This window comes from Mangifera indica, chromosome 16 (assembly GCF_011075055.1).
Source record: "Mangifera indica cultivar Alphonso chromosome 16, CATAS_Mindica_2.1, whole genome shotgun sequence".
Classification (NCBI taxonomy): Eukaryota; Viridiplantae; Streptophyta; class Magnoliopsida; order Sapindales; family Anacardiaceae; genus Mangifera; species Mangifera indica.
In genome coordinates, this window is record NC_058152.1 from 1,128,652 (window position 1) to 1,155,926 (window position 27,275).

Consider the following 27,275-nt stretch of genomic DNA (forward strand, 5'->3'; position numbering starts at 1 on the left):
TATTATCACTAGAGAGGGATTCAAACCGATCTTTTTCAAATTTGGCTTGAATTAAACTAATCGCTTACCTAAACCTGAACTTGGTTTAAATCTATAGTAATCAATTCGAGCTTATTTGAAATGATTAAAAATATTGTCTGAGAGTTGTTAAAAGAATATATATTATCATTAATAAGATAAATAATATTATTAAAGAGAGATTTAAATTAAATTACTATATTGAAACTCAAATTTAAATTTAATTCAAATTAACAAATACACAAAAGCTAACTGACTTAGTCCGAAGTCAACCATTATTGGAACATTTTCCAATCACTGATTCTTTTTTGTTCAATCAGTCAAGTTTTAATTTTCCAATCTTTGATTCATTAATTAGTAGTACAAACACAAGAGATGGCAGTCCGTGCCAGATTATTGAGCTCCGGAAAAGGAAATACGGATTACTTCCAACCTAATTAATACAGAGCCATGTCAAAAATCGTGAGGCAGGGGTCTTGAATCAACTTGTACAGTGTACCATGCAATTAAACAGAAGAAGAAATGATTATGAAAGAACAATTACTATTACTCTGTCGACAAAGATTATCAAAAATAATGGAATATTAGAATTTTCGGTATATTATGTCTCAGATTTGTCCAACTAATTAATATAATATTAAGTGAAGACAATACGACAGAAAAATCAATATTTCTATTCAATGAAGAACAATCTGATCCGATGCAGACAATCTTGCCACAGTAAACAAAACCACAACACTAGGCCTGCGAGTTGAAGAGAATTTCACTCTCCTCTCTTTAAACTTTTCCAATAAATTAAAATAAATATAAAATAATTTAAATATAATTGAGATTTAAAATTAGTTCAAGATATTTTTGTAATTTCAATGAAATAAGAATATATTAAAAATTAATAGATGTATTAATTGTTCAATACAATTTTGTTATTTCCTTAAAAATGACAAATTAAAAAATTACAGCAAACCAAACCATTATCATCAAAGGAAGTGAATGATGAGCAAGCAAATGAACTTTTCAAAACTTCAAGGGTGAACAAATCATTTCATCAAAGTTTGGGGGGAAAATTGTTATTAAACCTTCTGTCTATACAAGCAATTTTGAAGTTACAGCTGCTGCCTGCTGGACTGTAACCTTCCAAAACTTTGCTCAAAAATGCATTTCCCCAGGGGATACCCTCTGCCAAAAAACCGCTCCTCTGCAAAAATGACAAAACTAGCAGGCACATGCAGAGGCAGTGGCGTTTCAACTTCTACTTGCACAGGCAACGGCTTCTTCATGCACATTGCAGTAAAATGAGCTTAATTTAGTTATAGCAAGTGCCTCCCCGAAGAGTGATGCTCGTGAAGATTTCAATATTTGAACTTCTACATAGTCGCCAACAACAGGGTTCCGCTTATCATTCTGACTGTCATCTCTATTCGGCAATGGCAGATTTGTAAATGAAATTTTATGGCCTCTATCACTCTTGCCAATAAGCTCTGTATCTGGAGCTCTCTTGTTAGGTCCTTCAACCAACACAAGTTGGATGGTTCCCACCTGCGAGTCATAAAACTGACCAGTACTCTCACGAAATGCTTCAATAAGTTCTGTAAGCCTCCTCTGCTTAACTTCCTCAGGAACATCATCAATGTAGTTCCTATGGGCATGGGTTCTCTCTCGCATGCTGTATGCAAACATATATGCCATATCGTAACCAACAGCTTTCATTAGGCTTAGTGTGTCTGCGTGTTCTTCCTCTGTTTCCCCACAGAAACCTGTAAAAAAAACGAATAATAAATTGACAACTCCAAAAGATTTTGTTCTAACAATTTACAGAAAGAAATTCAAGAGAAGTGACCGCAAGTTAGTTAGGGGCTGCTGTTCTGCCAGGAACACATTTGTTGCTCATTTAACACCTAAAGCAATGTCAACTAGTAAATGCGGCACATTTTTCAATATGGGGAAGGATTGTCAGAAGAGAATTTCTTCAGCTTCTAATAACAGACCACTGAAAGCACTTGTCTACCACTCTTCAAGCGTAGATATGTTCATGGGAAGATCATATATGACAAAACAGAAGTATATTCAGAACCAGACAAGTTGACACAAAGTGTAGTTTGTGAAACAAACAAGAAAGAGCCACGAGCCACAAGCTTCTATAAGGATGTGCACAAGTATATAATTTGCTGGGCAAAAGTAGAAGTTCAGCACAAGATTGTTAGAAGGAAGAAAGTCGCTGATAAGAGTCTTTTAGATTCAGGTTCAAAAGGGATCAAACCAACAAAAAAAAATTAAGTTAATTATTATTATTAAGCTAATTAACACTCCTTAGAGTGAAAATAAACAAATTCCATGTGACCAAAGACCACCTCCATGAAGGTTATGACTCAAAAACTGAAAAAAGGCCCAAAAAATACCATGAGGAACCATAAAATGAAAGTCTAGCATCCTCAAAGCATGATGTTATCTACAAAAAGTACCTTCTAAAGTTATGCATGCTTAGAACAAATGTTACATCAAACTGCATACAATACTAACTGCTCATATTAAATAAGGACAATTAGAAGACTTCAGCAACATGAAAATTACTTACCACAAATAAAATCACTACTTAATCCCACATCTGGAATATTTCTTCGTATCTTTTGCACAAGATCTAAGTATGCCTCTCTAGTATATCCCCGACGCATTCTTTCAAGTACTGTGCTGCTCCCAGTTTGGGCAGGCAAATGGATATATTTGCAAACATTGTACCTTTCTCGCATTATATGTAGTAATTCATCTGGAAAATCTTTAGGGTGTGGAGATGTATATCTAAATCTCATCTCAGGAAACTCACTAGAAAGTCGATCCAAGAGATCAGCAAAACGCAAGCCCATCTTTTTCACCTTACTCATGCTGGAAAAACCTTCACTAAGTCTCCAATTGGTTCCTGGTTCAACTTCTTTTTCAAATCCAGATGTATCATTATAGCTGTTTACATTCTGCCCAAGAAGTGTTACCTCCTTCACACCTTCTTTCCAAAGCCCTGCTACCTCCTTTACGATTGATTCCACTGGACGCGACCGCTCTCTACCTCTAGTAAAAGGAACAATGCAAAAGGAGCACATATTATTGCAACCCCTCATCACTGAGACAAAAGCAGTAACTGAATTTTTTGATATTCTAACGGGGCTAATATCAGCATAAGTCTCCTCAAGTGAAAGAAGAGTATTGATCCCTTTCTGACCATATTCTACCTCTTCTAATAAACGTGGTAAGTCCCTGTAAGCATCAGGACCACACACCACATCAACCATCTTATCTGAATCCAATATCTTTTCCTTTAATCTCTCAGCCATACATCCCAATACAACTATTTTCGGAGGGTGCAGAGACTGCGATCTGCCTGAAGCAACATTTCTCTTCCATTCCCTTTTTAAAAACCAAAAATAATTAAGCCTCTGCCATACTTTATGTTCAGCATAGTCTCTTATAGCACAAGTGTTGATAAAAATGACCTCAGCACTCTCAGGAACATTGACAACTTCATTATATCCAGCATTCTTCATGATGGAAAGGACAATCTCCATATCATTTACATTCATTTGACAACCATACGTCTCCTGATATATACGACCTCTGGTAGGGACGTCAGAATCAGGCACTGAAGAAACTTCAGAAGTTGGCACAAGACTGCACAGAATTGAAAAATGAAAGAAAGTAAAGCATTGAATTCCACTTCGCAAACCATCTGCCTGACTAAGACAGAACCAGAAGTAAATCAAATATTAAAGGCATAAAACTTCCTGAATTTATTAATATGACAATTTCACTGGCTCTTAGGAACACCGCATACATACATATAATCCAAATACATCCTATTAGCTTGGCAGGACAACAAAACCGAGCACATGCCAAATTTCATGCCTCAATACATATTGGAAATGTTTCTGCATTGTGCATATTTAACAGACTTTCCATTTTACTTCATTCTTATATCAAAACTAGAGAGAATTTTATTTGTGGATATCTATTGAATTCACGTTACAATGGCCAAACAAGCAATAATATAATATAAAGGAGTAAGAACTTTAATGAACCTTCGCAAAATACAGATAATTCAAAAATATGAAACAAGAATCAGTGTTGAACTCCAAATCAACAAGTCTATGTATCTGCAGTAAACTGCAGACATGGAATTACATGTACGTAGGTGCAAGAGACGAAGCTTACTGGGGCAGAGGCTGGGAGGCCGTGAGCGAAGCACAAGCGATGAAGTGGTGAATTGAGGGGCCATCAGCGAGAATTGATGAGTGGAAGAAGTTTCTAGAGAGATTGAGAGAGGACCTTCGTTTCAGTTGACGACTCGCCTGACGGCTATAGCAACGTAAATTGAGAGAGCGCCGAGGAGTTGAAGAGAGAGCTTTGAGGCTGAAACAGCATCGTTTTTGAATTCTGATGCAAAGAAGAGTGCAATCTATTTGGTTTAAGATCGATGAGAAAGAAGACGCCATTGAAAGGCAGGGACACTCTCTGTTTCACCGTGTCGAACAACTGGGAGTTGGATAGGGCTTTGGAGGATCGGCGCTCAGCCGCTATTGCCGAAACGAATCGTTTTATGATGTTGTTTCATAAAACGCAGCGTTTCATTATGTTATCTTCAACAGAATTGAAGGAGCGTTTGGTTTGGGTAATGTTTGATTACTAAAATAGAAAGATTACCTTGAAGATATATTACTTAAAAGATTACTGAGTATAAATGATTACTATATTTGATAAAATTTAATATATATAAATAATTATTGTGTTTGGTTAAAGATAATAAAACATTACTAATAAATTATTTTACCTAAATACCTTTAAATATAATTATTTTTAAATATTTTTTATATTATTTATCATATTAATTAAAAATAAATTTATTTTTATTTTAAAAAATTAATAAATAATAATTTTTCTATAATAAACTCAAGATTACCTTAGTAATCTTTAAATACCTAAAATAAAAGTGGTAATCAGATTACCACCTATATTATCTGTCATATCAATATTGATAATAAAAGATTACTATAATATTTTATTACTGATAAATCAAATAAAAGAATAAAAGATAAAGTATAAAGATAATCTTAAAAAACTTTAACCGAACGCGTCCTTACTGTTTCCATTTTTATACGGCTGTACAGTTAAAACGGGGGTGGGGGGAAAATGATGAAACAGTTATTCTGCATAATAAAGAATTGTTCAACTAGGATGGAATTGGGATGTGAGAGCTGACTGCGTGACGTAACGAAGCGTGAAGTAGGATTGTAGTCGATCTTTATCCATACTAAGTTTTAGTCCGAAATGATTCACTTCACAAACTAAAACGCTGCGTTGAGGCTCAAAATCCGTGTAAGCAGAGGGCATTCTGTCATTCGGAAGGAACACGATAATGGAGAAGTGGAGAATTACCCATCGTCTCCTCAGATATTCATCGAATCTACTCGTCGATCGTTCATCAAACTGTAGTGCGTCTCCTATTTCAGCTTTCCGCTTTGCTTCAGGTATCGTCAGACAATGTTAGTTAATATTATTTTTATTAATTATTATTTCTCAATTTGCCCTTCGTCGCAAAGTGTAGATTACAGAGAAAATTTTGTAAAAAGAGGTCTTAGGAATGCAAGCTCGATACAGTACAGATTTTTTGGTTCTGTCGCTACTGAAATTCAGCGAAACACGTGGTTTTCGACTTTGAATTTGGATGATATCAGCTATTTCAAAGAAATATTAGGTGAAAAAAATGTCATACAGGATCCGGATGTGTTGCTTGATGCGAATACAGATTGGATGAGAAAATATAAAGGTTCTAGTAAGCTTATGCTCCAACCTAGGACCACTAGTGAGGTATGATAAGTTGACTGTTGAGTTTGAGATGTTGTTTGCAAATGGCTATTGAGATTTGGTTCAAAATCAAGTGCTTTGAAGGATGATTTTGTCATTTTACTTTTGCAGGTATCTCAGATTCTTAAGTACTGTAATTCCAGGCGCTTGGCTGTTGTTCCTCAAGGCGGAAAGACTGGTCTAGTTGGTGGAAGTGTTCCTGTTTTTGACGAGGTTAACTCTTGTTATGCTACCAATTAATTCCTCTTCTGGTTGATTTGATTGGTTAGCAAGTGTGTTGTTTTTTCCTTAAAGGCGGAACTGGTCCAGTGACTTAATAGGAAATATTTGGCTCTGTATCATGATTCAAAATGCACACACTTTTTGACATGTATAGATTTGCTTGGGAAGTAATAGACTGTCTCAACTTGATCTGAGTATGCCTAGTGTATCCACTAAAACCGGACTGAATAAGTTGAGCTTAGGTTTGCCCAGCATAATTCAGAGATTGATCAATGATATGCATTTTGATGCTCACATGAGGATATCACAGTATCTGCATGATCTGAAGACCCATGCTTTCAGATAAGATCATAGATAATTTAGAAATTACAGAAAACTTTGTTTATTATCTTTCGTCTTTGTAATTTCTTCTTCATCTAATTCTTCAGGTGATTATCAATGTTGGCTCAATGAATAATATCATTGCTTTTGACAAGGTACTTATTCTAACCATTATGTTGTACCATTTCCAATTTTTCCTGTTTCCTTCCATGGATGCAAATGTGATAGGCCTTTTTTCTCTGGTGAAAAGTTTTTTCTTTTGATTTTGCTATTGACTCATTCAGTAATTTTTGTTTGAGTATGTTGAATGTATTTCTTGTACTGTTTTTTATTGGCAATGATTTTATTCTATGTTTATACAAGTTGCTACAACATAACTCTGGACTTTGATTAGTTGTAACAATTTTATGCTTTCTTTTAGGTCAGCGGTATACTGGTATGTGAAGCAGGGTGCATTTTGGAGAATCTGATTTCTTTCCTAGACGACCAAGGGTAAATTTACTCTGTTATGCTTCCCTTTCTCCTAGCACTTGTAGATACAGAAATTTACCTGAAAACATGGAAACATTTATCAAAAAGTGGCGGCACAATTTGATTAATATTGCAAATTTATGATAGGAACTCTGTGTCACTGCTGAAGGACCTTGAATATACCTTCATTTGTTGAGAAATGTGATATTGTTTTTCCTGCTTTGATTCAGTTTTATGTGGCCATTCATCTCTAGTATAGTTTTGCTTTATATTTGGTAATATTTTTTATTGTCATATTAATGCTTCCTTCCAGATTTATTATGCCTCTGGACTTGGGTGCAAAAGGAAGCTGCCAAATTGGTGGAAATGTTTCAACTAATGCTGGTGGATTGCGCCTTGTCCGTTATGGTTCACTACATGGAAATGTACTTGGTGAGGATCTTTGTTATATGTGACAATTTAATGATTAATGAAGTGGACACTTTTTTTTTTTAATTGAACTTACTATTTTAAGTTTTTACTTATATATTTTTGCATCTCTCAAAAACAGTTGAATCTCTCTCTTTGCTTTTCTTTTCATAAACTTGTTTATCTTGACTTGTCAAGGTCTTGAAGCTGTTTTAGCAAATGGTGATGTGATTGACATGCTTGGGACTTTACGTAAAGATAATACTGGGTACGACTTGAAGCATTTATTCATTGGTATGTGCTTATATTACACTATATGCACATTTGTGTCACAAGTATAATTTTCAGTAGGGGCCCCATTTCATTGTTCTATCCTTGATTTAGGAAGTGAAGGATCATTGGGCATTGTAACCAAAGTTTCCATACTTACCCCTCCAAAGCTATCCTCAGTAAATTTGGCTTTTCTTGCATGCAAAGATTACTTCAGCTGCCAGGTATGATGAGTTTCCTTTACCTTAAAATTTGCACTGTCAGCATATCATCACATAATAATATGTGTTCTTATTTTTCTCATTTTTTTGTTAATATCATTTCTTGAGTTTGGTTGGGAATGATCTGGTGGCTGTGCTCTATGTGTAATTTGATGGTTTTAAATACTTATGCGAGTTTGATTTCTTATGCTGCTTTAGACTTGATGCTTTTCTATTCCTTCATGCATCACGCACAACCCTGTTCCTTAACCTTTGTTCAGTGTATAAAATTGCACCATTTTAAGTTTTTTACTTTGATTTATCTTATATTAGGGGTAAATGTTTTTATTATATATCTAACTAGAAATTTATCTTTATAACTTCCTTTTTTTGTCCCTTTTATTTCTTAGAAGAATAGTCAATATTTACACCTTACCTTGATTTTTTATGTTTTAGAAACTTCTACTTGAAGCAAAGAGGAAACTCGGGGAAGTTTTGTCTGCATTTGAATTTTTGGATAAGCAAACGATGGATTTGGTAAGATTTTTTTTGGTAGATTATATTCTTATTTTGTTTGTCGAATGTCGACATCATGAATCACTTAGCAACTTTTGTAGCAGCTAAAGTTTAATTATGACCTCTATGTCACTTTGATGCCATATTTTTCCTATCAAACATGTTGTAATCATCTGATCAGAAATATATAACTTTGGTATAACTTAAATGTTATCCTAATTTCTTAACCTTGTGAATAAATAAAACAAAATGATCCCCTGTGTAATGTTTGTCTAATCACAGCATCTTTAGACTTTTAGAGAGTATATAATACATTAATAGACTACCTGGACTTTCTGACTAATTTTTCTTAGATGGTCAACTCAACTGCACTTCTGATGAAATATCTGATGAATATCTTCCTGATGTTTATATGAAAAGATGTTAAAATTTCTTGACTTTGACATGCAATACTATAATCTTAAGTTGGGTTTGCCACCTGTGTATTTAGCATGTAATCAATTATGTCAGTCTTCTTGATAGGCAGGAAAAGTTGAAAGTACATTGTTCCTTCATGTGCTTAAAGAATCATGTTACCAACAACAATCATATTGCTATATGTTCTTTTATAAATTAAGTGGATGCATGTATTTATGTGTCAGGTCTTAAACCATCTGGAAGGTGCCCGGAATCCATTACCTTCCTCAATGCACAACTTCTATGTTTTGATTGAGACAACAGGCAGTGACGAGTCTTATGATAGGTAAACCACGTTGCCAGTGTGTCGTTGTTTATTGATGTTTTATAACACTTTTGTGATTAATTTTCTGGATAATTATCTGAATTTTAAATCTTAATTGTCAACCGAAGAGGTTAGTTGTCAATATGTTGCCTTTTTCTTGTCTTCATGAAAATTTACCTTTACCGCAAAAGACAAGAAAAAGTTCCCTGATCTTTCTGCCAGCTTAAGAGTGAACACATTTTGAAACAAAGAGTTTTCTTCAAATAGCCTGTTTACACATTTTCTTTTTGGTGATTCTGTCATTTGACACCATCATTTAATTTTTCTTGACCATTTTATTTATGCAAAGATTGTCTTTGGTTGATGATTTCTTCCTCCATCTTCCTTTATGTGATCAAGTGAGATGTGGATCCATTCTTTTATATAGTTTATTGTAGTTCTTCTGTTGGTTATTATGCAGCATCTTTGCATGCTAAGATTCATCAATATACTATGGTTGTCTCCAGAGAAAAGCTTGAGGCGTTCCTACTTCGTTCCATGGAGGATGGATTGGTTTCTGATGGTGTTATTGCACAAGACATAAATCAAGCATCTTCATTTTGGAGAATACGTGAGGTTCCCATTTTTTACACCATTTATTTATTTTTGTGGATGGAAATCTTTATCAACTATTGGGAACATATCTCCTCTGGCTTTTACCTTATATCTAATGAGTACCACATAGTGATCATTTGTTTAAATCTAATATAGGAATTACATGAAAAGGAAAAAATATCATCTTCTCTATACAAATTTATTTGATCACAGGGTGTGGCAGAAGCATTGATGAAAGCAGGGGCTGTTTACAAATATGATTTATCATTACCTCTTGAAAAGATGTATGATCTTGTTGAGGAAATGCGAATAAGACTTGGTAAGCACTCTTGTAATCATATATGTTTGGAATGTCATTTTCTGCATTACGATCTTGGTGAGACGAGCCAAGCACTAGCACTCTTGGAATCATATATGTTTGGAATGTCATTTTCTGCATTACAATCTTGGTGAGACGAGCCAAGCACTCTTTGGTAGTTTAATGTGAACTTGCAATATCCTTCTGGAAGCATAACAGTGATAACACATGCCTCAAGTTGTTAGGAACTACCTGTTTAACTTTCATTTTTCCAGCACTACATTCTTGGAATGTCTTACACATTGAATTACAACTTTATTATGATCTTGCATTAATCTAGAATTCCAAAAGCCATTTTTTAAGTCTGTATTTTGATTTTTTTTAGGTCAGACAGCCAAAGTAATAGGTTATGGCCACCTTGGTGACGGTAATTTGCATCTTAATATTTCAGCACCTCAGTACAATGATGCGGTAATTTCCTATCTACTACATCAAAGATCTGTTTATATATCTCCTCGTACTTGTGTTATTATTTATTTTGGGTACGTAACACCACAGATTTTTGCACAAATTGAACCTTATGTATATGAATGGACATCGAACCATCGTGGGAGTATTAGTGCTGAGCATGGTCTGGGACTTGTGAAAGCCAATAAGATTTACTATAGCAAATCACCTGAAACTGTGAGCTCTCTCTTCTACCCTACTCCTCTCTTCTCCTCCCACCTCAACTCTTTATTTGGAATTGTAAATTGTTGCTTTAGTATTTTATGTACTTGCTTATGTTTAAGACAGTTGTGCTACTCTGAACAAAATACCTAAAGCAAATAATTTGTTTGGATAGGTGCATCTGATGGGCTCGATCAAAAAGTTGCTAGATCCAAATGGGATACTCAACCCATATAAAGTTCTTCCACACTCACTCAATTCTTACCACTGAGGTTAGAATTTCATTTGAACTGATTTTCTGTTTTTTCACATTCATTTTAGTCCATTAAGAATGCTCCCGTTATTGTTCAGTACCCAGAATGCTTGTTGGGAAAGAAGGCCTATGATTGGTAGTGACACGCAAAGGAATTGTGAAAGGGAAAAAAATTTACCAAGTTCGATCTGTAAACAAGGATACAATCTTTTGATTTCCCAAGGGAAATTGAATGTAGATAAACAAATAAGGTAGAAACATGCAATCCCTTCCATCAATCCATGCATCAACACTGTTATAAATCATGGGGCACTTTCTTTGACATTGAAGTTATCTTGTGAATTTGTGTTATTATATCTAATTTAAAATCACTCAATCATTCAATGATATTTCATTATTAGTATACAAATTAATGCACATAGTTTTATTACAAATATTAAGGCACCAACCATAAGGTAAGGATTGTTTTTTTTTTTTTTGGTCCAACAGTAAAGGTGCTCCCACCCTTCTTTTTCCATGTTCCTTGCTTTTGTTTTCCCTTGAGAGAATATATTTGAGCAGCACCATTAGTCACGGACCTGAACGTAGAGAAAAAAATATCTTATGTTGTTGCTTGTTGTTGAAAATACAATCAAAAGATTTCTGAAGTAGATTATTTTTTCCATACCATTTTCATATGTTGGAAAAATCAATATTATAGTGATACGGTGACGTTTTCGTTAGCAGGAGGATTTGACTAGTTAAACTGTTAAAAGTGAATACGTGAAAGTGGTTCATTACAATTTAATTTCTTTTTCTGGGTATAAACATTGAATTAAAAGCAAGCAATTGTAAAGGAATATATTCTTGTTTTTTTTATCGAATATTGTTAGAATCCCAATTTGTCAACGTTTTCACTTTTTCTTTTTCTTGCTTTGGTTTCTATGTATGTATTTTCTAATTCAAATGGTCGTTTGGTGTTTCTTTATTAGTGGACAACTTGCGGGGGGAACATTCCCAATAATCAAGGCTGGAATATGCTTAATCCTGATTTTCCATATCAATTGCTTTTAAAATGGAGAATAATAACCTAGAGGACGAGGCGACCGAAAGAGTCGCCCCTTATCCTCACCATCTTAAAGTAGTAAATATTTATTTATTTCTATCCTCTTGACTAGGCTCCCAAATTGGCGTGGGAGGTGCCCCCCCTGCGGGCTTCATTACTGACTTGCGTTAACCTTTGTTGATAGCCATGGAGTGCAGGGACTAAGATTAGAATAATTAATAAAATTGTAATATAATTTTAAGAAGACAAATATTAAATATTAAAAAGTTTATTTGCACAAAATAAAACACGTGGCTTCGTCTTTGCTGGTAACATTTCTAAGAGGAAAGAAAGTATTTTGAAGGAGGTGACGTGAGTGTGAGGGGAGCCAAGCCATTATTCATTATTATCATGTGAAACTTTGAGAGTAAGAAACGAGCTGCGATATATATCTTGTTCAGATATTATGACGAGATTGACCAGTGGGACGATCAATGAATATAGTGGATCATTGGGTGTTTGAAAGTGTGTAAGAGAGACTTGAGTGTGCATCAGACTTAGAGCCCAACGTGGAGGAGGTCCATTTAACTTGGCTACCAAAACCGCTGCTTACTTTAAGTCCAGCCACCCGAAATTGACCTTTGTGGTGGTATTGCCCTTTTCTTTTCTGTTGTGTCAGTCTTGGTAAAATATATAATTTAAATTTAGGATTGATGTGATTTAGATGATAGTTTATTATTAAGAAAATTATCTTAAAAGTAAATTATTTAAAATATTATTATATTTAATATAAATTTATAAATATAAATAATTATTATATTTAATAATATGTATTAAGAGGTTATTTTAATTAAATATTATTAGACATAATTATTTTAAAATATTTTTATATTAATTAAAAATAACTGTATTTTTATTTTATAAAATTAATAAATAAATATAGATTATTAGACTAATATTTAAATATATCAAAAATTAATATGATATAATAAATATCATATAATGTATTATGTATTATTAATATAAATCAAATATGATAATATAATAATATTTTGGGGTATTTTATAATAGTTTTTTTCAGATGATACGGTAATTAAAATTTATTATTATCATTTAAAAAAATATGTACTATAATATGATATATAAAAAATTAATTTTTTTTTTTATATAATAGATGATAAATCCTCTGACCTCACCACTCAAATATAAGAATAAAAAAAGGGTAAATATTGGAGATACAAGGTGGGGAAAGCAGTGAAATTTGGGAAAAGAAAATATGGAAATGTACCATACCATCACATGATCCATATCCATTCATTCAATGTTTTATAATGAAGGATAAAATTTTCCTTTCCTTTATTAATTTATAACTATTTTAATCAAAGCCAGATAATAGAATAATAATTACACACCATCCATTTTTAATAAGAATTAAGGCGATGGAAAAAGATTTTTTTTTAAAAAAAAGGAAACGACGTCGTTTGAGAGCAGGAAAAAAAAAAAAGGGGGAATAAATGTCCAATGGAAAAAAATATAAAAAGATATGGTAGGGAACCAGGAACCCCATTAGGGCGTGGTAGTCTGTTTCGTCTCAATCTCAAACCAATTTTTATTTTTTTTCAAGTTAAAAGAAAAACCCGTCTATCTGATCTCCGATATTATTATTATAGATATTTTCTATATTTTTCAGATACAAGAAGCCATGACCAGCAGCTCGGCCGGCTCTCGCAAGGTCTCCCCTTAAACCAACTTGATTTACTTGTATGCTTATCTTCAATGTCTCTTTTGATTTATTGTTTTCTTTCTTTAAATGTTTTAGGCACTAAGTAAGATTGCTTGCAATCGCCTTCAGAAAGAGCTTGTAGAATGGCAGGTCAACCCTCCTTCTGGTTTCAAACACAAAGTCACTGATAATCTGCAGAGGTATTTCCCTCTCTCTCCCAAATGGTTTTTTGTTTTTTATCTTTTTTTTTTTAAAGAATTTTTCTGAGATAATTTTTTATATCCTTGGGGTTTTTGGTGCTTTTGTTTGTTTTTTCTCTTTGAAAAGAACGACTTTATGTGGGTTAAAGAGGAATGCAAAATTTAGCCTAAATAAAAATTCATTTGATTATGTTACACACCTTTTCTTTCCTTTTTAGGGTTTATTTTGGTGTGTACTAAGATGCGTTTGTTGATGTATTTTTTAACGGTGAAGGTGGGTTATTGAAGTGAATGGAGCTCAAGGAACTCTTTATGCAAATGAAACTTACCAACTTCAGGTTGATTTTCCTGAGCATTACCCTATGGAAGCCCCTCAGGTCCAACCTAAATTATAATTCTTTTCAAAATTTATTTTTAGTGTTTATTTTTTGTTCTTATTTTGATTATTGATTTTTTTTTTTCAATTGTTGTTATCAGGTTATTTTTCTACATCCAGCTCCACTTCATCCTCATATTTACAGCAATGGTCATATTTGTTTAGGTAATTTTTGTCGTCTTCACATTAATTTTTTGTTCTGCATAATATAGAAGTATCTTTTTTTCCTATGAAATTAGTTTGGCCTTGGTATAATTTAGTCTTGTTGGTATAAGTTCTGCTAAATCATATCTCATGTTCACAGCATAATTATTTGTTTATCCATTGATTGGTTCACACATGTATTGGTAGTGACTGTTAGTCCTGTTTATTTTAATCGCGCTATAAAACATTTTTGTGTATCACATTTTGTCTTTCCTACTGATGAAGATGTCTAAGTTTTTTCACGCTTGAACCTGAGGGAAAAGCATAAACAACAAATGGAATTTATGCTTAACGTTACCTCTTTGGACATGTTTCTTGCGAATTGTATATATGAAGGGTTATAATCTTTCAAAACTTGTAAATGGCTAATCTTTGCCAGGGGATGGCTGTGTCTTTCTGGTTGATAAAGTTTGGAATCAACTTTTAGGATTACATATATATATACTTGGTAAACCTATGCAAGTTTGTTAGCACATATGGGGTGATATTGATGCGGATTGTTCTTTTCCGTGTTTAAAGAGTTTTGGACATCATGATCATTAATTTTATAACATAACGAATCTAGTCTCTTATTCCTGTCCAAGTTCTTTGGTGTAAGCCTGTACTTGAATGTCTCTGCAGCAACACTGGCATTAATATATAACTTTTATGTTGTATTTTGTAGATATCCTGTATGATTCATGGTCTCCAGCCATGACTGTTAGCTCAATTTGTATCAGCATTCTCTCCATGCTATCAAGCTCAACCGAGAAGGTGTAGATGTGTTTTCAATATGATCTTTTAGGTGTCATAGTCCCTGCCGTTTTCCTTCAATAAAACAATACTTCTGTGAATTTGATGCACCTTTACTTTGCTTGCAGCAACGTCCCGAAGATAATGACCGTTATGTTAAGAACTGCAGAAACGGCCGATCTCCCAAGGAGACCAGATGGTGGTTCCATGATGACAAAGTGTGATCAGCAAGCATCCTTCTCACCCTGGTAGTGTTATAGAGTAGCTCAGTTCCCTTTCGAAAGGATAATGAAAGTGAAAGAAAAAAGAAGCATTCCAAGAATGCTATCTAGACTGCATGCTAAATAACTCCTGTAAATGGCAGTCTGGTATTTGTAAAGGAAGAGTAACTATTTTGTGTTTTTAGAACTGTGCAAGGTAAAAACTTGCTCAAGTATTTGTGGCAACCCTGGTGAGAGCTGCTCGGTGCATTCTTAGACCAAAGTCTTTCTAACATTATGTAATTAATCTCATGGCGGAAGTCTCTGCTTATGATTTGGCAGTATGTTTGACGGATTATTCCTAATTTCAGTACTGTTTATTCTAACAATTCATCACCTTTTTTTTCCAAAATCAAAAGAATGCTAAAAAGGGCTGGATGCTGTCCAAGCCAGTGGTGGATTGAATGATCTGAGTTCGAGCAGGGGTAGTGCTGCCCTTCCTCAAGATATGGTCACCGAATATTCATCAACATATTTATCTTATTTGATGGTTTTTTTCTGGAGTTCTTTTCTTTGACTCTCATTTTCATTTTTAATGGTTTTGCGATGGTTTTTCTAATAAATTTGTTGTCAATTGAGTAAGTCTAATTTGAAATTGAGGTGGTCATCGTTGGCACTTGAGGAACTTCCTCCCAATTTTGGCTCATGGGTATCAGTCTCTGAATGTTACACACACGTGTTTACACTGGCAAAGCACCCACTGACATTTTTGGTTTTTTTAAGTAAACAGAGAATAGTGTGATCTTAGAGCGATGACCAAAAAGAATAAGGTGAATGAAAATCTCTACATCGCAAAAAGTCTTACAGGCTACAACATCGTGAATGGATCAGAAAAAAAGTGCAATTGATGAATGAATTGTGCCTGTTATTCCATCAATTTCTAAGCGATATTCAGTAACAGCATAAATGAACAATGAAGCCACATTGCAGCTAGTCAATCCCCCCAGTACTGTGCTTGGCTATATATTCTTACTTCCAAAACACTAGCATGATATATTTCTCATTTTAAAAGCAATAACCAAAAGATTGGAATCCATTGGGAACAAAAAATTTATAGCCATTTCACATATCAAAACCATTCAGTTGGTAAAAGTAAAATTGAAGCAGAGGCTTTTAATTATTACAAATCAATGAGATTCATATGACCAGTCTACCTTCCACTTTTTGGGCTTAATAAATTATTTTTAAAGGTAGGTACAAAAAGAATGTAAAAGATAATGAGCACAAACCAAAATTCAGTTATCCTTTCTTGCCATCCTCAGAAAGTTCAGCACATTCTCAAACACAATAAATGTTATTGAAGAAGCAGGAGCATTTTTCAAAAGGTTTGGTGTGATGCCCTTGTAAAAACCGCGAAAACCTTCAAATCTACAGGGTCAAAAAAAATGACAAAAGACATTAATGGAATGAATCATGATGAAAGTACAACCATTTAAATGTCTTCTAAAGAAGTTTTTCTCTCGATTGAGATGAGCTTATATGTCCAAAATTTCACACTAGGCAATTAAGTTGTAAATACTCTCAGCTTTCAAATGAATTGTTATCTATTTAAAAGTCTAGGAAATGTTTTGACAGAGACAATTTCTTGCTAAGAAGAATAATAAGAGGTTGGCGCTGTACTGTTTCATGACAACCATATACCTAAAAGTTGAAGAGAAAACAGTATAATTAACTTTCTTTCCCCCATTACTCAAATGAAACCCAAGTTTTATGCTAAAATTCAATCTCACCGAAATGTTTCCTTCACAACATGCCAGCTATCCATATATCTTGGAATTCCATCACTACTGGGTCTTTGCTGTAGATGGCAAAAGATTAGAGTCATGAATAAGAGAGGCTTAAACTGACATGCTGACTTTTCTCCAGAGGCAAGTTTAATTGTTATAAATGGAGGCTGAAAGACATATAGTTATCTCTGCTGAATTAGCAGCACTACAAGAGCTCTTGGATTCTCAAAAGTTAAAAGTTGCAACACATTGACCAGTAGAGATATGTATAGAAAGATACCAAATACACTATACCTGTAATCGAGCTCGAATAACCTGGAAAGATGAGTCCCCAACCACATAATGTCAGCTAAAAGACAAACAACCAATTACAAGAACCACCCATGAGGTATAAGAATGCCAACCTGAAATGGATATGTAAGAAGAATGGCAGCAACCTTAGAAGATCCCCCAAGAATAGCATAATCAACTGAATTCTGCCCAAGGATGCTAGAGAATATTAATTGGTCTATAGCATCAGAAACTGGTCATATCAACAACAATAAAGGAAAATACCAGAGTTTACATCCTACACTTATAATAGAGAGCTGAATGGTAGCACTTTCACAATAAAATAGGTAACAACCAAGGAAAACCTCTTCAGCATAGTCTTGCTGTCACACACAAACTGCAACAAGTTGCAGTTTGTTGGTAACATGCTTGTATCGTTGAGGCACCAAATGACCCCTACGACAAGCTGTGCACTGATGTTTATGTAGCAAAGATTCAACGTTGATTCTCTAAATTATTCAATACTTACCAATGTATTATCACCATTATCAGGATTTTGTTTGCTTCTTTTAAATTTATAGTCAACAATAGCTTTACGAAGTTCCTCATATGTGGTGAACTGAATAGCTCCATGAGAAACCTGCTGAAGCAACATGAAGCCATTAAGCCAAAGAGTTTTAGAGCAACAAAAACACTATATTTGATAAATTAATTGATGCAGATATCCATAATTTAGCACTCTAATCTTCCCCAAGTAAATTCAAATCTTAGTCATCATTCCTCTGAATCTAAGTTAACTATTTGCTCATAAAACCATGCAGAAGTTTCTATTACAAACTAAAGTTCAAAGCAATAGAGCATACACCATTTAAGTAGAGTTAATTTTGTGTGTAAGATAGAAACATCCGTTATGAAGAGAGAAGATCATGGGATGAACTTAATTACAAAATATTATTTTACAATCACAAAATTACTATAAAAAGGTGAGAAAAAAATAGTCATACACACCATGGGAAACTTCTGAGAGCACCCCAAAGCAACGCCCAAAAAAAAACAAGGTTGTAAAACAACAGCCAACAGAGTATAAAAATGAGGAATAAAGACAAAATGAGTAAAAAAAAAAAATTGAACAAAAAGTGCATGCATAGCATAATCTTTACTTCAATAAAAAATTTTAAACAAAATATAGTAACCTACCAGAAAAAGACTAGGAACAATCCCTTTATAAAGTGCAGTCCACCCTTCCTCGGTCATTATGGTTCTTAGTGCATCTGAAAACCAATAACAGATAAAAGGAAAATTGTATCATTAGTATGCAATAAAAAAGATGAGTAAAACACATAAAACTAAAAAACTAAAATGAAGTGTAAAGTATTCGGAAGTTAGTTCTACTAATAAATTGGAGAGTTCAATCGCTAAGTATTATGTCCTAACTAAGGGGTTACTAAATATGCTACTCAACACATGGTAACAAGCAAACATATTTTGCTCTAGCATAATCAATTAATAGAAAAGCCTGAATTAGCTAACAGCATCCCTAAAAGGTAAAATATAATGGAACTTGTTAGTATTGGATGTCCAAGTTTGTTGTGTCACATTCTTATTTCAGCACTAGCTTCTAACAAAAGCTTTGTATAAAGGAATAAATTCAATGACTATTTAAGATCAGTTGAATCAACAAAATATTAAGCACCAACATTATCTAAAACAGGATACAAAAAAAAATGCTATTCATCAAAGACCAAGAATTAGTATCATTATAATTAAATCTTTACTTAATGAGATGAATAAGCAATTAATTTGATTGCTAATATTTTGAGTCAAAAGTGGATATGACTCACTAGAAGAGCGATATCTCAGAAAGCACATTATTATCATAATAGTGAAAGATGTGGAGCAGACCATAAAGCCCAGAATATGGTCGAGTTTGATGAAGCGGTGTCTGAAGCTGCAATCTTGTTTTTACAAGCCAAACAGGATTTGTGCACAAACAAACCTGGAAAATGCCAGAAGGTTGCACTTATAAAAAAGAAATGGAAGTGGTAACATACCCCGTCCTCAAAATAGAGACCTAAGAGGAAGAAGAAGAAGAAAGGTTGTTTTTAAAATCTGTAAAAGCTAAATTGAAACCAAGCGGCGAAGAATCAGTGATAAGAGTATGGATGCTGTTACGAAAAATAAAAACAGCATGAATATTCCAGAAGTACTAATTCTTCAATCAGCAGCATTGAATAACACTCCTGGTGACATGATACATTACACTAACTTTCACCTTTACACTACGACAAATGCTGCTCCAACAGACATCAGTCTTCTTCTGTGTTTCCTTTTCTTATTTTCTACAAAATCTATAAATCACTCTGCCTATTTATGTTCCTGTTTATGCAGTTTAATATTATAGGGAGTATGCACCTCCTGTCACTTCATCCAGGACACATCATTGGAACTTCAAAACTTACCAAAGCTCCAGCTTCTGCAGCTGAAGCTAAATGAAGACCAGGGCTCAGCTTCTCCTCCCCATTTTTGGAATACCGTTGTTTGGCTCTACCATAGCTACAAATTGAAGAAAGAAGAATCAATTCAAAGAATTGACTGATAGACTATTTAAAGTAAAAGCAACCAATAGAAAGATGAACAAGGCAGTGGCATCTAATTCACACTTACAAGAAGAAATATAAACCCCAAGAAAGAGTGGACCCTAGAACTGCAGGAAAGAAGCCAGCATAAAGTCCCCTCAGACCCTGCAACATAAAAATATTGTGGTTATTGACGACATTCTATCCATCAATAGAGCACAACAGATGAATATCTGATAAGAAACCAATCCTCAAATGCATAGAACGATATAACAATATAGGATAAAACAGGAAGTCTGGCTGTAGATCTATTACTCCAATAGATAAAACCATGGTTTTAAAAACTAGATTAGGCCAACCAGTGCGATTGGTTGGACCATCACCTGCTAGCAAAACAGTTCTAATTTGCCTGAAAACTGTTTTTGAAGTTACACTAGATTGGACTGGTGATTTGAATGGTTGGATCAGGTAAAAACCGAGTTTGACTTGGTTAGCACCAAAAAAAAAAAAATTTTAACTTCATTTTATAAACTTGAACCCAAGACCTCATCAATCGATTTTGCCCATTTATACTATCAAACTAAATTTATTTTAATATTAAAATAATTTGAATAATATATTTAATGATAAATTATAGAAAATTGTTTTGAATATTATTTTTAAATAGTTAACTGGTTTGACCGCCGATTGAACCGGACCTCCCCCTCCACCGGGCCGACATCCGCTCTAGTTCCGAAAACATTAGACAAAACAATTCCCTATCTAGGAGATTAAATCTCATTTTCTGAACCACTCACACCAGAGGCACGGACCAAATTTGGAAACTGGTTTCACGCTTGCATTTTGCCTTAAGATGCATTAACTCTTAACATTAAATCGGTTTAAAAAAAGCAGGTAACAAGAAGTGAGATAAAATATATTATTTTCCAAATTTTACAGAAATGGTCCGACCACTAATCAAATGGTTTGACAGTCGGTTGAACTGAACTCCCCCTCCACTGGGTTGATGTCTGGTTTGGTTTCAAAAACATTGGCAAAACAATCCCCTATCAAGGAGATTAAATATCATTTTCTGCACCACTCACACTAGAGGCATGGACCAAATTTGGCACCTGGTTTCACACTTGCATTTTGCCTTAACATGCATTAATTCAGTTTTAAAAAAAAAAAAGCAAGTAACAAGAAGTGAGATAAAATCTATTATTTTCAAATTTTACAGAAATTTAGCAATCTGCCAAGATTTTTGTCTTAAAAATCAAACTCCAAGTTTTCACTGTATTTAGAAGAATACGGAATTAGATATGCATAATGCATTAGAAGATGGCTCCTGTTGAAGTTGCCTCTATCCGCACACAGACCACTTAAAGCCACGAGGCATTGTCTGCTTTGGCCTTTGTTGGCCTCACGGTTTTGTACTTAAAAGGAGCCTCAAGAGAGAAAGGGAGGGAAACAATGTGGGATTTTTGCCATCAACAGCTCCAATTCCAACCACTTTCAGTTAAAACTACAGAAGTAAGACAGTTCCTAAACTAATTCTTTCAATCATGCCAGGAAAAAGAAATTGCAGCAAACAAGGGAAACAAACCTCCAAGCGAGCAATGGTTAAAATAGCATGTGCAGTGTTCTTGTAAGTTGGAAGATTAAATACTCGACCATCGTTAACTAGAATGACATCAATCAAAGCGAATCAAAATCAACAAAAAAGAAAATAAAATAATTCCAAGCAATTAATCTTTTAGTAAATACAAAAAGTAGAGCACCTTGAAACCTAGTACGGACAACGTCAAGGGGGTGCATAGCAGCCACTGTGGCGAAGCCTGCAATAGCACCGGCTGCAGCGTTTTCCCATTGCCACTGCCCTGACTTTGACTCTGACATTTATCGACTAGGACCTTGCCCGTCGGTCCTTGCCACGCTGCTGGCTGCAACTGCAAGTCTGTAACTTAGTGTTGAATCATGCTGTGCCGTGAATTCATAAACGGTGTTTCACGGTTTAACCATCTGTTGTGAATCGATGTCGTTAAGCATGAGTGAAACCCTCTTCGGATAAATATCTGTATTGGAAAACATCACTGACTACCCTCATTTTTTTTGTTATTACTAATCGCTCCCATGTGTTAACTTTTCATGTAGTGACTGAAATTTAGTGTTCTATCACAAATGTGCATCCAATTTTTAATAATTAATTAAATATTATGCCATAATGAGATTGATTATTATTTTATTTTTAAATTAAAATCACATAATTATGTGATAATACATCATCCGAATATTCAATTAGATACTAAAAAAATAGACATTCATAATTTTATTACACTAAAAAATGATTTAAAATGAAAGTTAATATTTTATATATCATTTTAGATGGATTAAAGTAACTGTGAAGTTTACTGATATGGAGTGGCAAGAAAAAGTTTCTGCCCTCCCCATGAGACAAAGATCCCTTCGGTTTTTCATGTATCCCATTGTAAGAAAAGAATTGGACCAACTTTTACCTCTTAACCATTACCTCATTGTCAATATGAGGATATAGAGTCAAGAGTTATATCCAGAGAGGGTCTTGCAAGAGAGAATGGTTGTGGATGGAACTAAGGAGTGATTGATCAAGTGACTCGAACTTTTAGACCGTGAGAACACATGGAAAACAGTGGAGGTACTTAAAAAGCAGGAAAAGATTGTGGGGCTGACAAAATTTTAGAATATCCCAAATGATGGGGGGGAAGGCCACATGGGCTGCTGAGGGTGGAAGCTTGAGAAAACAGTTAAAAGGTGAAGTAAAAAGCGAGACATAAATGAGAGAATGGGGAAGAAAAATAGACGGTGGAAATGGTTTGGGCAGCCATTGGCGGAGGAGTTCCTAACTCTATGGATTGTCGGTTTTCTATCTTGATCGGCAAGAGAAATGTTATGTAAATATTGAGGTTTTTTGTTGTTTATATATAAAACAGCATTGAGTTATACAAATACTGGTGTTGCTGGTGTGCTACACTTTTCTGGAGAACAAATTCTGTTTGCAATGTTGGAAAGTTGTGTCACATTTCATCAGATTCTTTATAAAAGACCCTGTCACCAGAATTCGATTCTACAACAGGTGTTTCGAAGCATACAAAATTATGAATACAGCTGGGTTGAGAAAACTAAAAATCTAATTTCCGCTGCAATCTGCTTCTTCTAACTCAGAAAAATAAGTGAATCAGTTTTCATGAAAGAATGTTCTGCATTATAACAAAATCTACATTGATCTTCATCACTTGCAACATCTCAACAGAATAGATCAATAGCAGTTACTCTGACTGTAACAAGCCCTGGAGCAGCAAAGCCTTGAGCTTAACATTCTCCATGCTTCTTCCCCTTTTAGATGCAAGCTGAAAACAACAGCAAAGTAGTATGGGATTAGGAGAGTAAATTACTCCCTTCAGATTTCGTGAAACTACAAGTTCTCACCCATTGAATTCCTAAACTACAATCGCCCACCAAAAACCCAACTCCATTAGAAAAAACTAATGGCCAAAGGGCATAAGTGACATTTACTTTCCCAAAAGCTGAAAAAATAAAACTACTGATGTTTTTTTTCCCAGTGCAGTCCCTGCAGAATCACACTCAAAAAGGTGCGATTCAGGCTGCCAGCTTGCACCTTTTCAGGTGCAATCTGGTCAAAACCAAAAAGATCACACCTTGGCTGGTGCAGTCTGACCAGATCACCAGATTGTTGGTGACCGCAGTCAGGTAATATGTAATTTTAAAAAAGTAAAATAATTAACTGCAATGACAAAGTTAGTTTTTGAGTGAGAATTTCTAGTTTAGGGATTCAAGGGATAGGAACTTGTGGTTTCCCCAAACCTTGGATGGGAAATTATAATTTAATCAAGGTAAGCAAAATGCAAACCGTTACTTCACAAGTATAAGAACCAAAATCACAAAAGAAAACATGAGTCACTAAATATATAGCCTTAATGATATTACTGCATTCTAAGACTTGCGGTAGTGTTTCACCAAATTATTATCCTCCTTTCCCCAAAAAGTATTATAAGAAAATAACTACAAAAATGACAGAAAATATAAGTCTTTAATTATCTGATTGACATCACAGTCAAATATATATACATTTTTTAAAACTGCAATACTGATTGCTCTACGTGGGGCACAGACTGTAATATGTTTAACTATTCAATACTTGTGCAATCTTTTGTCAACTACCCACAACCTTCCTCTTTTAGTTTCCTACCATGCTGCAGCTCTATTCAGCAATAACAAAAGCATATGACAAATACAAATGATTACCTTTGACTTCATGACCATTAAACAAATATATAAAATACAAAAATCAGGTCTAGAATAATGGATTATGCTATCACAATTCGCTAAAATACATTCCCTTCCTGTCTTTCCTCCATTTCCCCAATAAAAAAAAAAAATTGTGTCCCCATGATAGGAACCCATGCAAACTAATCAATCCACACAACAAGCAAAAAAACCGAGCAAAAAAAATTATGAATTGAACTTAACAGAATATTGATGTGTGAATAATAGTGAAAAAAAAGAAAAAAGAGAAAATAGTTCTGGCAGCAAAGAGGTGCCCTTCCTCCCAAGGCAGAAGCCTCCCTCAAAATATTCTCACCAAAATTTCTCTCCTTTTTCCCCTCATGTTGCTGCCCTTTTTATTCTCTCATATCTTTATATCCTATCCTAATTCACACTTTATTATAATCCTTAATTACCTAAAACTAATTTAATCATAATCTTTCCTTATTCAAATATTATCATAATCTTTAATTAGAAATTCAATTCCATTATATGCATTATTATTCTAATCCAGTCACACCACTACAAGTTGCAATTTTGACTACAATGCTTTTGCTTCTCTGCCACCATCATGATGCAAAAAGAGTCAACTTTACAACATAAACAGCCACATTGGTCCTCATTAATTCTCTTGCTTGCACCAGCTTAACAGGACTTGCTTAAGATCCCTAACTAAGGAATATTTAATTGGAACTACAGGTTACTTGCCTTAAATTATAGGATCATCCCTTTCCCTCTTCCAAAAAGTCCTATTAGTTCTTGGATTAAAAGGTCCCTTTCCATCTTTTAATCAATCAGGAAAATACTAGGAGCTGGTTAAAAATTGATGATCCTTTCTACAAATATTCTGAAATGATACAAGATATTATAATCACACAGAAAAAATTGTGTTTCTAGAAAACAGTTCTCATACATTACCACATCACAGAGCTTCAAACCCTCCTCAACCTTACAGACTATATCCATTGATACGGCATATCAAAATCTTAATATAGCCTAGATTAATCTCAAATCTTCAAGTTCTAAAAGCAAATCATATCCAAAGCAAGCAACTATCTTACACAGCAGATACTGAAGAATCATCAGGTAAAACAAACTCAAAGATGCATTTGACAAACAGCTACATCCCAACCTGTTACTATTTCAATAACAGCATCTTTAATCATTCAAGCATATAGATTCCAGAGTCCATAATTGAAAAACAATTTTATACAATAGAACGAAATTTATTCACAAACTTAACACTACCTCACTCCAAGGAGACTTTGGCGCCAACCTCCTTCATTTTAGCAATAATCTTGTCGGCCTCTTCTTTCGTGACACCTTTCTTCAATAAGGTGGGAGATTTCTCCACTAAATCCTTAGCCTCCTTCAGCCCCAAATCTGTAAAACCTCTCACTTCTTTAATTACTTTAATCTTGGCAGCCGCATCAAAACCTTCAAGCTTCACATCAAAAACAGTTTTCTCCGCCTTCTCTTCAGCCTTCCCAGCGCCACCACCACCTCCTTTCGCAGCGCCCTTCACAGAGAACCCCATCCCCGGCATCATCACGAACATGTTCGGCATCTCCTTGATTCCCATTTTTTGCCGAAGCACTTCGGACAGGTCTGAGACTTCCAGGAGCGTAAGCTCCGAGAGCTCATCCACTATTGCGCACACTTTTTCGGACGGTTTCGGAGTGATTTGGAGATTAGCATTGGTAGAACAACTTCGAGGGAAAGATTTCAAATTTCGGGATAAATGTGACGAAATAAAGCGTAGGCATCTCATTTCAAGGTTTTTGAATTTAAAAATGGAGACTTTTCATATTAATATCAGATTAAGACAAGGAAGATGAGTACATTCATGGCGATGATCGAAGAAGGTGAAAAGAAGAATTACTGAAACTCGCATAAACCCTACGAAGAAGAGGATTTATTAATATTTTAATTTTATGCCCTTCAAGTTTGGATTATTTACTGAATGAGCCTGGGCCGGTCCTTCCGGTTGGGCCTTGATTTGTTCATCTATCATAATTTCATGTACAAACTAAAATAATAATATCCAATTAAAGAATTTTAAAATAAGAAAAAAAATTAATAATTATATCACTCAATCATAAATTGTCATTTGAATTAATATAAATAGATTTGTGTAATTTATTTGTATACAAAATTTTATTTTAATTAATTACTTCATTTGAAAGAAAGGTCGTTTGAATTCAGAATGATCAATTCGAGATTGAGTTGGAATTGTTCAAATTGTTAAACAGTTCAAAAAAATCACTTAAATAGAAGAGTTGTTCAAAAGAAGAAGAATCTTTAGAGGAAAAAAAATCTATTAGTAAGGTCAGATATAAATTGTACTGATCTCAAACACCGTTTTAACTTAAATTCTATTCAATTGAAAAATAGGTTGGCTTAAGTTTTTTGAAACAAAATTAAAGATAATTGAAATTTGACTTAATCCTTAAGTTCAAAATTCAAAGTTTCGCTTAAATTTATGAGTCAAATTCGTAATTTACTGATAAAACGATATTGTTTTATTTGATAATTGATGAAATAACGTCATTTTGATAATTATTTTATATGACTTGAATAAATCATAAATCAAACTCAAATTAAATTAAATTATTTATCTAATTTATGAGTTAAATCAAATTAAATTTTTTTAATTCAAATTTATCTTAATATAAAAAATAAGCTAATTATCCTTATTTTAACTCGAGTTAAACAAATTCAATTCAAACCAAATTTCGAAATTAAATCAACTTAATTTGGGTTCAATCCATGGTCACTGCCAGGCTCATATTGTTTAGCAGGGACTCCACAATATATTTGCTTTGGGAGTTAAGCGCTCAAAATCAACCAAATTCATTACATGATCAATGGCTCACCCGGTTCGTAGTTGTGTGTATTATCATTTGTATTAAGAGATATTTAAACTATTAAATCTATTGTTTGATTTATTTTTTGATACTATATTAAGACTTTCCTATTATTACGATTTAGTTAAGAAATTATAGAAACCAAACTTTAGATTATCTTAGATTATGAGATTGAGTCAGAGATGAAAGAGAAGAAAAATCTGGAAGAG

General features: G+C 34.0%; 5 protein-coding genes across 10 annotated transcripts; 2 read left to right on the forward strand and 3 right to left on the reverse strand.

Annotated features, from left to right (window-relative positions):
• Positions 1–1,009: 1,009 nt before the first annotated feature.
• LOC123199784 (CDK5RAP1-like protein) lies at positions 1,010–4,579 on the reverse strand. Its single transcript, XM_044614840.1, has 3 exons — positions 4,213–4,579; positions 2,591–3,672; positions 1,010–1,772 (listed from the first exon to the last, which is right to left on the reverse strand). Exons 1-3 carry the CDS (start codon positions 4,491–4,493, stop codon positions 1,261–1,263), a joined length of 1,875 nt encoding a protein of 624 aa, XP_044470775.1. The 5' UTR covers positions 4,494–4,579; the 3' UTR covers positions 1,010–1,260.
• A 627-nt stretch (positions 4,580–5,206) lies between these two features.
• Positions 5,207–11,194, forward strand: LOC123199670 (D-2-hydroxyglutarate dehydrogenase, mitochondrial). Of its 3 annotated transcripts, none has more exons than XR_006498397.1 (16): positions 5,207–5,525; positions 5,603–5,865; positions 5,974–6,075; positions 6,513–6,560; positions 6,827–6,897; positions 7,190–7,308; positions 7,483–7,578; positions 7,669–7,778; positions 8,211–8,291; positions 8,912–9,012; positions 9,498–9,606; positions 9,799–9,904; positions 10,274–10,354; positions 10,442–10,567; positions 10,728–10,824; positions 10,904–11,194. XR_006498397.1 is itself a non-coding variant. In XM_044614704.1 (16 exons), the coding sequence occupies exons 1-15, from the start codon at positions 5,414–5,416 to the stop codon at positions 10,821–10,823; spliced, it is 1,611 nt and encodes a 536-aa protein (XP_044470639.1). In that variant the 5' UTR covers positions 5,210–5,413; the 3' UTR covers position 10,824; positions 10,904–11,194. The 3 variants fall into 3 exon arrangements, 2 of the variants coding, with proteins under 2 accessions (XP_044470639.1, XP_044470638.1); XM_044614704.1 differs by having other exon boundaries at positions 5,210–5,525; positions 8,211–8,293; positions 8,929–9,012; positions 10,269–10,354; XM_044614703.1 differs by having other exon boundaries at positions 5,210–5,525; positions 10,269–10,354.
• Positions 11,195–13,382: 2,188 nt separating this feature from the next.
• Positions 13,383–15,653, forward strand: LOC123198630 (probable ubiquitin-conjugating enzyme E2 16). The gene is made up of 6 exons (XM_044613357.1): positions 13,383–13,561; positions 13,649–13,752; positions 14,027–14,129; positions 14,230–14,293; positions 14,997–15,085; positions 15,193–15,653. The coding sequence occupies exons 1-6, from the start codon at positions 13,532–13,534 to the stop codon at positions 15,286–15,288; spliced, it is 486 nt and encodes a 161-aa protein (XP_044469292.1). The 5' UTR covers positions 13,383–13,531; the 3' UTR covers positions 15,289–15,653.
• Positions 15,654–16,407: 754 nt separating this feature from the next.
• LOC123198538 (folate transporter 1, chloroplastic) lies at positions 16,408–21,938 on the reverse strand. Of its 4 annotated transcripts, none has more exons than XM_044613220.1 (11): positions 21,658–21,938; positions 21,483–21,559; positions 19,986–20,062; positions 19,781–19,874; positions 19,224–19,317; positions 18,519–18,592; positions 17,851–17,961; positions 17,456–17,527; positions 17,346–17,366; positions 17,055–17,218; positions 16,408–16,692 (listed from the first exon to the last, which is right to left on the reverse strand). In XM_044613220.1, the coding sequence occupies exons 1-11, from the start codon at positions 21,773–21,775 to the stop codon at positions 16,560–16,562; spliced, it is 1,035 nt and encodes a 344-aa protein (XP_044469155.1). In that variant the 5' UTR covers positions 21,776–21,938; the 3' UTR covers positions 16,408–16,559. The 4 variants fall into 4 exon arrangements, with proteins under 4 accessions (XP_044469155.1, XP_044469154.1, XP_044469157.1 ...); XM_044613219.1 differs by having other exon boundaries at positions 17,851–17,964; XM_044613222.1 differs by having other exon boundaries at positions 17,055–17,122; positions 21,658–21,936.
• Positions 21,939–22,907: 969 nt separating this feature from the next.
• On the reverse strand, positions 22,908–26,092 carry LOC123198730 (50S ribosomal protein L7/L12-like). The gene is made up of 2 exons (XM_044613489.1): positions 25,448–26,092; positions 22,908–23,262 (listed from the first exon to the last, which is right to left on the reverse strand). The coding sequence occupies exon 1, from the start codon at positions 25,968–25,970 to the stop codon at positions 25,449–25,451; it is 522 nt and encodes a 173-aa protein (XP_044469424.1). The 5' UTR covers positions 25,971–26,092; the 3' UTR covers positions 22,908–23,262; position 25,448.
• Between the last annotated feature and the right edge of the window lie 1,183 nt (positions 26,093–27,275).

Bases quoted from the DNA above. Each gene is read 5' to 3' on its own strand.
- LOC123198630 (XM_044613357.1), top strand. From the start codon at position 13,532: ATGACCAGCAGCTCGGCCGGCTCTCGCAAG. The intron at 14,130-14,229 runs GTCCAACCTAAA...TGTTGTTATCAG, and splicing joins ACCCTATGGAAGCCCCTCAG to GTTATTTTTCTACATCCAGC. The intron at 14,294-14,996 runs GTAATTTTTGTC...TGTATTTTGTAG, and splicing joins CAATGGTCATATTTGTTTAG to ATATCCTGTATGATTCATGG.
- LOC123199670 (XM_044614703.1), top strand. From the start codon at position 5,414: ATGGAGAAGTGGAGAATTACCCATCGTCTCCTCAGATATTCATCGAAT. The intron at 5,526-5,602 runs GTATCGTCAGAC...CGCAAAGTGTAG, and splicing joins AGCTTTCCGCTTTGCTTCAG to ATTACAGAGAAAATTTTGTA. The intron at 10,355-10,441 runs GTAATTTCCTAT...GTAACACCACAG, and splicing joins CACCTCAGTACAATGATGCG to ATTTTTGCACAAATTGAACC.
- LOC123198538 (XM_044613219.1), bottom strand. From the start codon at position 21,775: ATGTCAGAGTCAAAGTCAGGGCAGTGGCAATGGGAAAACGCTGCAGCC. The intron at 17,528-17,850 runs GTAAGTATTGAA...ATCCTTGGGCAG, and splicing joins ATAATGGTGATAATACATTG to AATTCAGTTGATTATGCTAT. The intron at 17,219-17,345 runs GTATAGTGTATT...TATGTCTTTCAG, and splicing joins TTATTCGAGCTCGATTACAG to CCTCCATTTATAACAATTAA.
- LOC123198730 (XM_044613489.1), bottom strand. From the start codon at position 25,970: ATGAGATGCCTACGCTTTATTTCGTCACATTTATCCCGAAATTTGAAA.
- LOC123199784 (XM_044614840.1), bottom strand. From the start codon at position 4,493: ATGGCGTCTTCTTTCTCATCGATCTTAAACCAAATAGATTGCACTCTT. The intron at 3,673-4,212 runs GTAAGCTTCGTC...AATTCTGTGCAG, and splicing joins GCCTCCCAGCCTCTGCCCCA to TCTTGTGCCAACTTCTGAAG. The intron at 1,773-2,590 runs GTAAGTAATTTT...TTTTTTTTACAG, and splicing joins AAGTAGTGATTTTATTTGTG to GTTTCTGTGGGGAAACAGAG.